The 12,981-nt window shown below is 29.9% G+C and overlaps 1 protein-coding gene across 3 annotated transcripts in view; it reads left to right on the forward strand.

The window, feature by feature from the left end:
• Nucleotides 1–268: 268 nt before the first annotated feature.
• LOC147815875 (uncharacterized) overlaps nucleotides 269–12,981 on the forward strand; it is a 387,319-nt gene continuing 374,606 nt past the window's right edge. For all 3 annotated transcript variants that reach the window (XM_087157613.1, XM_087157612.1, XM_087157614.1), the window contains exons 1-4: nucleotides 269–498; nucleotides 6,871–6,900; nucleotides 7,279–7,378; nucleotides 10,460–10,577. In XM_087157613.1, the coding sequence (XP_087013739.1) occupies nucleotides 477–498; nucleotides 6,871–6,900; nucleotides 7,279–7,378; nucleotides 10,460–10,577 (270 nt within the window). In that variant the 5' untranslated portion in view covers nucleotides 269–476. The remainder of the gene's footprint in view (nucleotides 499–6,870; nucleotides 6,901–7,278; nucleotides 7,379–10,459; nucleotides 10,578–12,981) is intronic.

The following is a 12,981-nucleotide window of genomic DNA, read 5'->3' on the forward strand; positions in this document are numbered from 1 at the left end:
TTAACCTTTGAAACTAATTTTTTGCGTCGTCTGAATCGAGTAAATTATTCCAACTTTGACTCCACAACCCTGATTTTACCAAACAACAAAATTATTTTGCCCAAAAAATAAACAGAAAAAAGATGCTACCAATAAAAACTTTTTACTGCCAAGATCCGCCACTTCCCCTAACTTTAATGGACATAAAACAGATGACCAATAATGGCGTCTCAGAAGTCAATTTAGCGGGAAACTCTGGGTTCCTTCTCCTCGGAGTCTGCTCCGAAGCGCGCCAGTCATTGACGTCACACGTGACGTAACGACATGGCGGAAATGTGTCTTCTCATGGAATACTGGTGCTCGCTCATAGGACTGAAGATGTTTTTTTAAGAGCGGTGTGGTATGAACGGTCTTAGGAACAGGTTGTTTAAGAAGTTGTGTAGATTATGTAATCCAGGTGTTTACTCCACAACCATTGGAGTTAATTTCCTAGCAGCATGGCCCTACTCTGCGTAACTGGTGAGTTCGAGTCCGGATCACTATCTCATCATCCTGCTATTCATCTTGTGTGTAAAGGCGGTCTAATAGACCTCTTTCCTCTCATAATCCTCTTGTGCATTCTTCAGTATTTATCCTTACCTTATAATAGGCGAATTGAGCCGAGCGATATCCTCAAAGGCACTGAACGGGTGCAGATAGTGAAGCTCCACTACCCTTCAATTTTGAATGTTTTTAATAAGTAGTGCATAAAATTCAAAATAAAAATAAATCGCAATTATTTATTGAATAATTGATGCAGAGTTGTGCTCTCCAGAGGGATATTTACATCATTTGTGGCTTGATTTGATGCATGAAATGGAATCGCAATGTTATGTGGATGTTTATGTGTTACTGTGATTAGTTGTTTATAAAGCTTTCAGGATCTAATATATTTAATTGCTTTTTTTATTTCTTAATCCTTTACGTCATTTTTTTGCGACAGGTGTGGATTATCTCATCATTATCAGGTAGTATGGTGTGTTTTGTTTGTTGTGTTGTATGAAGGATGCCCTTATCTTTGCCAAATCCTGTTGGGATTTCTCATTCCTTAAACGATTTTGGTGTTTATTTTTTGTGTCAACATGGTTATCAGTTTGTATTGCTTTGTTTTGTCTGGCCTAATTAATTATGCTCTAAATAACATTGATTTACTGAGCAAAGATATTGTGGAAAATATCAAAGTTTATACCCAGAATCACTTACAATCATTCACTATGAATAAAATTAAATTCTTTTTCTAATTTAAATTGTAGAGCTATTAATCACATTAAATGTTATTCCTAGCCTGGCAATCTTAAACAATTAATATTTAAGTAGATAGTAAACTAGTTGTGAAGAAAAATAATATTTACTTTAAATATATCATTAAAAATGAGGGTGCACAAATAATAATAAATTTGAATTCAATTTTTACATTTACTGATATTGATTTAATTATTCATTAGTATAATAAGAACATTTTCTAGTTATCCTAGATATTAATTGGCAATGTAGAGACAATTGAATTTATTTCAAAAATATATAATTTTCAAATCAATTACAACTTTAGTTCTTCACAATACCCATGTCTTTTTTTTCTTCTTTAAATGAGAAGAAAAATAAATTATTTCACGTTTTTGACTTTCTCTGTTGATAAATCAATTATGTATCTATATATTACTGTATATTAATTAAGTGTTTCTTTAATTAATAGATAAGTCTTTAAGCTACATTCTTTTTAAACTTGCTTTCATTTAAGAAAATAAAAAAAGGAAAAAGTTGAGAGAATTCAGTCTTTTAATGTTTAGATATATTTTGGATTTTTTATAATATTTTTTTATTGTTTTTAATTTGTTTTAAAGAAAATTTCTTTCAATAGTTATTTAGATACAATTAGTTCTCAATTGCAAGATACATTCATAATTCATGCTTTCCTAATTTACGAATATGATTAAATTTGACAGCTAAAACATTAAACATAGTTTTTAATTATATGTTTATTTATGGGTGAAGTAAGTTGGTAAATGTTTAAATCAAAATTATTTATAATGTCTTTAGTTACTGATTAATTGTGTGTTTTAAAATGTTGAGGTTTGAATTTTATAATCTTAAGTTTTAAATAAAATTAAAGATTTAGCAATGAATGTGACATTTTTTATTTCTGCCAATCAATTTTTATTTTTGATAATTTTAATAAAATGGTAGTGGTTGTGGCCCTCGAATGATTACGTGCGACATCTTGCCTGTTAGTCAAAAAATAATTTGAAAGTTAGATAATTAAATTTCTTCAGAAATTTTTTGATAAACTTAGTCAAATATCTAAAGTATTATTAAGAACCTATTTTTTTTAACCAAATTTTTTTTTAATCATGAAATTTTTAATACTGTAGTTTAAAAGTTTATTTTAAAAGCAAAAAGAAAATGTACATTATCAAAGGTTTAAGATTATTTTTCAGCATCAAAATATTTACTTTTATTAAAAAAAAAAAAAAAAAACAATATGCATCAAAGCTTTTAATTTAAGAATGTATCTCTAGCCATTCTCAAAATAATATAATACAATAATTATAATAATATGCTTTTTTTTTATAATGGTAGTAGAAGTTATAGATTTTAATTCTGTTTTTGTTCATAATTATCATTGTTTCAAGATATATGTATTTTTAATAACTGACTTCTCAATGTTTGAAAGAATTTTTCTTAATTTTTATTTTTTAATAGTATGTTTCATTTTTGAATGCAGTGCTAATTATTATTTAAAAAAAAAATGAGATAGGTTATTGTAGAAGGATAATTCTTTATTCTTGAAATTTGTAATTTTATCTTGAATTTTAAAACTTGATGAAAAATATTGATGCTATCTTTTGTTAAGGCATACCTATCCTTTTTAGTAATTTAATCAATATATTGTTATTGGAAAAATTTGTCCTATGTATTTAAAATTTGTTATTTATTTTTTAGTGGCATTTTACTTCATGTCAAGAAAGTAACCTAAATATTAAATTAATTATCGATTATTGGGGAAAATTTTAAATAATATAAATCATGATTTACTTAACTAAGTGGGAAATTAACTCAGATTTGAGCTGCTAGCAATATCTACAAACTGCTATGTGAGATTCATAATTCATGTTTGTTTATGAATCACTATATTGTATTATCAAATCATGTGATTGATGATAATGTGTCTAAAAAGTGATTAGCAAATAACTTTCGAATAAGAAACATTTCTCTTTAAACAATATAGTGTCTTAAAATTGGTTAACCACAAGACTGTTAAATTCCTGAAATCTAATTATTGACATGATTGGATATATAACAATAAGTTTTTCATAGAACATAGATCGCAGTCAAAATTTCAGTAATCGAAATCTGTGTTCCTGAAATTCCTGAAATCTAATTCCTAATAATTCCTGATATCTAATTATTGACAGGATTGGATATATAACAATAAGTTTTTCATAGAACATAGATCACAGTCAAGATTTCTGTAATCGAAATCTGTGCTGGTCTTGATAAGTTCAGATCAACAATGTTCTGCTTTATCTTCATATTGTCAGCAATGTTTACATTAATTATTTAGTTAATTTGGTATCCAATTTTTTAAAAAAGTATTGAAAAGTAAACCACTAAGAAAAGAGTTGCAATAAGTCGGTTGCAATTAAAGAAAGAAAGTTTGCAACTATATTTCTTAGCAAGTCATTTGCGTGGTTTGTTGTATGCATATAATTCATTTTTGAACGAAAATTTTTTTAAAAATCTGTGCAGTTTTGTCAGTTTTACTATATTGACTCTTGGCATCATACTCGCTCGCTAAATTTGTTCCAGCTTATCCATTTCAGCAAAATTTCAAGTTAAATATTCAAGTTGTTAGAGTATTAAATCTATTCTACTTTTAATCTCAAAAATTTGATATTTCTAGGCTGCAATAATGGCATAATTTTTTTATAAGTAGAATCATCCTTTAATTGTCCCTAAAACACTCACTGTTCTCTTCATCTCCAAAAAGTTAGGTTGTTGAATCAAACTTATCATAAATTCAAAAGTTTCTGTGAATTCTTTTTTTGAAAAATCAAGCATTGAGAGTTTTTTTTTACAAAACTTAACATGAAAAAACACTGACTCACTTTATTTTTTTCTCAGATTTTACGTGTACGTTTCTTGTAATGTAACAATATATTTATCTATCTTGATTTTTGTACCTGAACTGTGTTCTTTACAGCATTAGTATGGTCATCAGTCTCGGTCAAATATTTTCCATTCTGATTGATGATCTTTTGCCACATAATCCTAGGCTCATAGAACTTATGGTCCTTATCAGCAAAAAATAGAACTAAGTGCAATTTAAATGATGAGCCTTATTACTGAAATTTTCACAATTTTAAAAGTTCTGTGAGCTTTGAGATTAATGATAATACAATGTTGCATAGTCGAGACTAAATAGAACATTGAAAAGTGATCCTGTTCTACCACGACAATGCGGAGCCACACACAATTTTTCCGCATACAAAATTATTTGTGGTTAGTGGAAGTTTTGTGTTTCTAATAGTCCCAACCTTGCACAATCAAATTATCATTTATTATGAAGTTTTTAAAACGTTCCAGATTGTAAAAATTTCAGTTATAACTATCACCTCAATTTGCATTTCGTTGAGTTAATCGCTATGGACCATAAGTTTTTTGAGCATGATGTTCAAACATGAAGAAACCTGAAAGATGACAAAAGGTCATCGAACAGAATGGAAGATATATGACTGATTAAAGTTCATTTTTGTATTAAAAAATGTGAGTTTTATTTCACTCTAAAAACCGAAATTTCTTTCTTGCCAACCCAATATAATGTTTCAATTTTAAAATATTTTTTAAGCATAGAGGTTTTAAAACCCCCAATTTGTTTTGATTATTTATGATATATATATTTATGTCACAGAATTCTTTTTATTGCGCATCTGTGTAATCATTTCTTTGATTTGCTCAATTCTCAATGATTCCATTGTAAATCCACATGGTTTTTTGATTGTTTTTTTTTAGTCACTGTGTATTTAAGTAGGGTTTTTAGCTTGCATGCAAATGCTATTTTGACGATACCGTTTTAAAGTCATTTTGTCTCGTAGGTAGACTATAGTAGTTAATGGATTATCTCGTAAATAGAAGTTTATTTCTCTACAGAGTTCATCATGGCTTCTACTATATAGTTTTTTTTCAATACAAGTTATTTGTGAGACACGGATCTTAAATCTCATTTTTTTCTTACACATGAATTGTGTCAATTTTGTCATAAATCCAGAATGCTTTATCTATCGTTTTTTTGATGGTATTGCAATGGGTTTCAATGCAATTTTTAAAGTCTTGGTTTTTTCTTTCCAATATAATTATATAAATAGCACATTACCTTAATACATTAAGGGAGTGCCAAGTTTGTCTTCGATGCATGTGATGTTGACAGCATTTGTTAATGACTTTTCCATATTTGCTGCTATATTGCCCTGCTGGTGTACATCTTAGTATGTTAAAAATTTTAATAATTTTTTGAACACCACCGTATTAAACGAATAACACTAAACATGCAGCTTGTGGCTTCAGAGGCGAATTTTATTGAGTTCAAAAATATTATAGTTTAAATGATTTTGTCCACAATGGTCGATGCAGAAATGCTTTGCTTTACATTTTTGGGCACCCTAGACCTATATTTACTAAAATGTCAAGCAGAATTTCTATCAAGTCATTATCAGGGGTCTGTCTAGGTTTTTTTAAGAGGTACCTATTTTGTGAAAATTTAGACATAATTTGTGAAAATTAAAAATTGTATAAAAAAATCAACACAAAAATATGGTAAAGTAAGAAAATATTTTCAGAAATTGTCACTACAAATAAAAATAATTTTTGACTGGTAAATTCCTATATATTTTTCCCCAAATATATTCAAAAATAATTTTGCTATTGTAAAATTTTAGGCTAAAAATTATACCCAAATTTTAAAATCTATAAAAATCATTGCTGATTGTTAAATTTCAACTTGAATTTAATAAAAACATGCATTTAATAGTATAAATAATTTTAATTATGAGAACATTTTCAACTGCTTCATATACAGAAAAAAGTTTCACAGAGAAAAAAATGGTTCATAAAAAAATAGAGGTCTGTTCAAATAAATTTACAATAGTGTTTAGGATAATGTTCAAATTTCAACTTCCTGTGAAGTTTATAGAGAAAGAGCCTCATCATTTAATTTTTTTAAAAAAAACTCAGCTAAAAAGAAGCTCGCTTTGATTTAGCGTAAGTGACCGATTAGGCCTACCACATTGCACTCCTCTTTTCCATAGATTGCAACAAGAACGAGGTTTGCATGAGAACTTGCTTTTTTATTTGTGAAGCTACCTTTTTTCCTAAAATTGAATTTGTGAAGGTACCGCGAAACGGCAGTAAATTTACCCTGAACAGACCCCTGATTATGATTATTAAGAAATTAATATTTTTTGAGCAGCCTTTCCTTTTTTTGTTCATTTGTCACTATTAAGGTTTGGAAGATTGCAATGTCCTCTTTTATTCCTGTTACTTCCTATAATTGTCAATTAATAGCTTGATACTAGTTAAGAAAATTACATCACTGATATACTTCCATAACTGTTGTAAACCTTGTGAAAATATTGTTGCCTTTAAGTGGAGCATTGAAGCTTCAATGACTTTAGAAAGGAATATTTTTTTTCCACATAGCAGTCCCTTTTTAGCAAAGTCTCATTTAATCCTGGAAACCTGCTTTTCAAGCAGAAGAGTGTTTTATATTGTAGTGACAAGAGTGCTTCATGTTATTAATATTGTAGTGATTAAATTTGTTTCCTATAATTTAATTAATTTGTTAAAATTCTATTTTAGTGAGAAGAGCTGCTTTGGTTGGCACTGCAAGTAAGTTTATACATTTTAAAATTTATCTGCATTTACTTATTTTATGTTTTGGTTTAATTATTTTGTTATTTGTTTGAAAACTATCTATGATAAAAATGACAATTTCAGTATGGGGAAATTTTAGTTATTAAGATAGTGCCGAAGAAAGTTCATGCCATTTACCATTACTAGATGATCTGAACTCCATAAGTCCAAGTGATAATAAGATAATTGTTACTAAGCAATTAATATTTTTAATGCAGCCTTTTCTTTTTTTTTATTTGCAACTATTTATTAAAATTTCATACCTCAAAATACTTTATTATAGCATGTAAAAAAGTTATTTCCCATGTGTATAATTCTTTATGAACTCATACATTAATTTTTTTCTCTTTTTAGATCAGTTCAATACCTATGTTACCCTAAAACTGCAAAATGTGAAGTCCACAACAGTAGCAGTAAAGGGCAACAATCCCACTTGGGAAACAGACTTCTTGTTGTAAGAATTTTTTTTATGCTTTTATTAAAATTTATGGTATATATATTTTAACATACATATAAAACATATTACAGTTTATATCAAAGTAAAAATGAACTGAAGGGTAGCATTCCTTTAGAATTAAATGCTCATTTATAATTGAGTTAAATTAAAAGAAAATAAGGCATTTATCTAGAATTGATCGTTATTTTACTCTACATTTTCGATCTGCTTAATTCATCGTTAATATTTTAGACACGGATGGTTCAAAGGTTGTACCCTAATTCTTTTTTTTATGAAAGTGTTTAATCAGGGGTCTGTCTAGGTTTTTCTGAGAGGTACCTATTTTGTGAAATTTAGACATAATTTCCGAAAATTAGAAATTATTAAAAAAATCAGCACAAAGATATGGTAAAAATATGGATTTATCGTTTCCTACGGGATACAAAATGAAATTTTAAGATAAAGTATTTGGGGAAACTACCGTTTTTCCTAGAGTTGAATTTGTGGAGGCACCGCTAAACGGTAGTCAATTAGGCCTGGCAGACCAACACCTCCTGAAAGAAGAAAGGCCTCAGCACGGATCAATTTAGTAGTCTGATGTGACGATGTGTGTGTGATTATATTTTTTTAACTTAAAAAAATTGAAAGTTATGTTACTTTCTGTGTTTCTTGAAAGTACACTAGCATATTGGCTTATAAAAATTGGGGATTGGGGGGAGGGGGGAAATGTGTGAATAGTAGTTATTGACAATGTCAACCTTCATCTATGAAAAGGTACCCCGACACAGAATTGAGTTTACTTGTCTTATATACTTGTGAATTGGAATTGTTTTTTTGTAGTGGTAGATACACTACAGTACTTCCCCACCAGAATTATATTTGTGATAGAATTCGATGAACAGATACCACTAGCTGATTCATTACTGATTAGTGCGAAGCCGGGAGTGATCACCATACTTTTAAATGATGATCGTGAGAGCTGTTTTAAGTTCACGGCCATGGTCGCTCCTGTGTTGTTATTAGCAGACGAGTGTATACAGACTGACCTTGTGTGTGATTGGGACTGAGAAGCAGCAACGTGCAGTGAATATTGTGACAGTCACAAGTAGCAAGTCAACTGTTCAATGGGAACCATCCATCAAAGTTTCTGTCAAGTTAGGCTTGTTTACATCACGTCCGGAAGTCACCAATGTTGGGATAGCAGTTATCGACAATGTCAACCTTCACCTATGAAAAGGTACCCTGACATAGAGTCATGTCGGTTGGTCGGGATGCCTGAGGCCGAAGTGGCCCTTACCCCTTCATCATGAATTGAAGGATCATAGTGGTCGTTCCTTACAGTCCCTGTAGCCTAAGATAAAAGTCGAAAAATAAGTATGAGCACATTGCTCGAGTAATATTAAATAATGATGCATTTTTTACATATACATATAAATAAGTAATGGAGAAAAAGAATGATAAAAGTATACTTCCTGTAAGAAGTTTGTCAAACTCTATTGTACATCTCTCAAGTACAATACACTTTCTCATATCATATTCTCAACAATCACATACTCTTCACTTTTATGATAAAGCATAGTCAATTTTGATGAAATCTAGTACAATACAATTCAATTTGATTTGTGTCAACACATTTTACATACAATTACGCATCTATATTAGTGTTATTCTATACGAATATTGTCCGTTTTGGTATATAATTTTATATATAAATAAGTGCCATAAGAAAATATTGCTATAATATAAAATTCACTATTTACGCTCCATTGAGTTTGACTCAAATGGTCAGTGTTGCATCACTTGTAAAAAAGTTTGCAACTGGCTTCTGAGAAGCATCTTCGAATAGGTTTTCGTACTCTAAAATTGAGTTAAAGTTTCCAGCTTTACAATCTAACTCTTTTTAAAAAAAATTCAGATTCATTTTGTTAAAGTGGTGATCGAAACTGTCAATTTCTAAGCCTGTGTGTATATCAACATTTCTTTGATACCATTGAGCGTCAGTTATCTTTCTTAAGATCTTATTATGCGTTCTCATAAGTTTCCTAAACTCACTTTGAGATACATTACACTATGCTGGTGAGGCATAGGACATGATTGGTCTTATCGAAATAAATAACAATTTCTTCAATTTCAAGCTTAATTTTTCACTGTACATCTTGGATAGCAGTTTCAAAGTTGCAGCATTTGCTTTATCTTTAACATTTTTAACATGATCCAACCAAGTCAGTCTGTTGTTGATGACTAGACCTGAGTATGTGGCTTTAGTTACTCTTGGTATCACCTGATTAATGAGTACTAGTTCGTCATGCTCTCTAATTGGTTATAGACCCGGCATAGAATCTAGTTAACATGTCTTATATACAGTAGGGAACCGATTATCCGGAACGATCGGGACCATCGCTATTCCGGATAACTGATTTTTCCGGTTTTCTGAGTCTCTACAAAAAGACGGTTTTTTTATTGTTAAACACAACTAAAAAAAAAAATTTTTGGAAATAATCTTAAATGGAAGAAAAAACGATGAAGTAATACACTAATGATTATTTCAAAAATGATGGTAAGGTAAACATCTTTCAGAAAAGAAAGAAAAATCCTAAAATCTTACAAGGAAAAAAAATTTTTTTTCTTCTAAAAATGAAAATTTATCGAATTTTGTTCCGGTTTTTTGGTTTTCCGGTTTTCTGATTTCCGGATAACGGGTTCTGTACTGTACTAGTAAATTGGGATTGTATTTTTGTAGTGGTAGATACAATACAGCACCCTACAAATTTTTAATTTTTGTAGACCATACACTGGTGTCTAAAAGTTAAGCATCGTTTTACCTAGTTCCACATAATTTTACACATTTCAGTATAATTTAACACCTTTCCACACCAGTGTAGTTTTAATGTGCCTCTCACATGAGTCTTAAAGATTTTAGAAAACTTTCATCCAGTATTGGATCGATAATACATGAAACATTAAATAGACATTATCATTTTCAAGATGGTAATATTTATTCAATGTTTCATTTATATCTATATTTTGTACTTTATATCTTAAACAAAATATTTTGATATTCTTCATATTTTGAGTAATTAAAAGCATTTAATCTTTCAGTGAAACCAACAGGATGGACATTGGTCTCATTATTGAAGTCTGGAACAAGGGGATGGTATGGGACAAACTTTTAGGCTTGCAATGGTTGCCTCTCACTCGAGTCAAATACTCAAATGAGGTATCAGTTTTCTTTTTATCATTATATTCTGTTGATAATTGTATGTAAGAATTCTATTATTCTCTTCACATTATATTATTTGTCTCAATTTTTTTATATTGTGTATTAATTTCTCTAAATGTTGTCATTAATTCTACTCAATATTTTTATGTATATATAATTTTTTTTGGGAGAGGGGTTATCTTTATGTCACCATGTGTTTCACTCTCCTGATATTTTCTAATGCTCTTATCTACTTTTTTGTTGTCTTATTTAGTTTATGACGACATTTGTTTTTATTAGCTTCAGTTTGTAGCAGTAATGTTAAAGTTGTAATGATCTGTCGACTGACCAATCACCAATTGTGCCAGTCAAACAACACTCACACTCTGCTACTCTACCACCATTCAGACTTGCCACATACTTTTTCCAAAGGCATGAAAATTGAATTAAACTAGAATAACACTCGCCTGAGTGCAAGAAGTGCATGGTCCACTAGAGTGACAGCTTTACACAATGAAGACTAAAATGCTCGCACTGATTCAAAACATGACTTGAATGGTAGACTCCACGTAATGTATAACTATTCATGACAACATCAAAAACGTAACTTATACAAATAAATGGAATGATGAATGACAACATGGTGATTAAGACATACATCATCTACACGGAGATAGTTTTAGCACTGAATGGCTAGTCATGCTGGCTAGAATGGCTAGTGACTGCTATGCATTGGAATACAGATGAGATCTCTAAAATTTGCATGCTATTGATGCCATCAACTAGATGTCCTTAATTAATTATCGAAATCACTAAAAAATATGAATATATGATAATCTACAATTATGATGTAAGAAGACATGATCTGAAGCAGGGACCAACTACTCCATCTCCTAATTACGAACTGCAGGTTCACTTAAACTAAGCCCAAATGTCAGAATTTAGCAAGTGATGTTTATTGACTCATGCAATTGGTCAGTCAATATAACATTCCGAAATTTCTTACTGTGCAACCTATTTCAACGATTCTGCTATAAAATGTTATTTTCCATTCATCCATTATAATTACACTAGGTTTTTTATTACTTATTTCTGTGATTCTAATGTCTCAGTTTTTGCTTTCTTAATGTGTTCTAATAGTCATTGCAGTAATATATCATATTTTAGTTTTAAATTCAATTAATGTTTGTAGGATGTTTTAAGTTCTCTTTGAAAGTATTGACAAAAAAAGAATTTTGGAACTTTCCTAGTTTTTGCCATTTTTTTATTACTCTTGCTTAAAATGAGAGATATTTACATTTTGGCAGCAAAGAAAAAAATGAAATTAAAAACTTGCGTAACTGCAGTAGAAATAATTGCCAAATATGGCTACATTACTTTAGGAAAATACAAAATGATCAATATGTTACTGAAAAGACAAATCATGACGACCCTTTTTCTGTATTCAAATCCTCTGAACCTTTTTATATTTTAACCAAGTAATTAAGTAATATTATCTTGAGAAATATTTTGTTTTTTTACTCTCATTTTAAAACAGTATTTAATCAGTTAAATAATTTAGCTTATTCAAAATGAGTAATTAATTGTTTTTCACAACTCTTTGAAACTTATTTTTATGTACAGTTATGCGCAAATGATAATAGCTTCTCAAAATAAATTCGATAGAACCAATTCAAAATTATGCCTTTTATTTGGTCACTAGATCATGAAGTCCACAGCAATTGATGATTTGCTACTATTCGTTAGTGATATGAGTATTGAATATGACATTGAGGAATCTTCTCTAAAACTGTACCAGAAACTAATATGATTGCTCCTTAGAGTTCAGTAGGCTTGCTCTGATTTTAATCCCTTTGAGAGTTTCTTATAAGAAATGTTACTCCTTACCATTCAGTGGCCTTGCTCTAACTTGAATCCCTTTGAGAGTTTCTTATAAGAAATGTTACTCTTTACAGTAGTGGTCTTGCTCTAACTTTAATCCCTTTGAGAGTTTCTTACAAGACATTTCGAGGTTTGACTTTTCTGCTCATGTTATGCTTTTGATATTCCCTAACAACCCATTCAAAATCAGAAAATTCTTAGATCACGTGACCTTTTACAGCCTCCGTTAAAAACGCAAGACTGTTTAGAAGTATTGTTTAGGGCAGGAATGAAGTCAATACACACATGTTCCCCTACTGAGAATTGGATGCATGTTAATACTTATGGCTCAGAACTGGATGTAAATAATTATGTAGGCAGGGACCGCGGAATCGAGAGAACAGTAATATTTTCTTAATAAAGAGGCACAACCCCTTTTAAGATTACTGTTTTTCGCTCAACATTTGTGTAATTAAAAGAAAGTAGATAATTCTTTTGTGCCTGAATTCTGAAAAAGAATCTCTATTTCAATCGAACTTTAACATTCTTGGTGAAAACTGCT

This window comes from Parasteatoda tepidariorum, chromosome 2, assembly GCF_982258835.1.
Source record: "Parasteatoda tepidariorum strain Cologne lab strain chromosome 2, Ptep-v5.0, whole genome shotgun sequence".
NCBI classification, from domain to species: domain Eukaryota; kingdom Metazoa; phylum Arthropoda; class Arachnida; order Araneae; family Theridiidae; genus Parasteatoda; species Parasteatoda tepidariorum.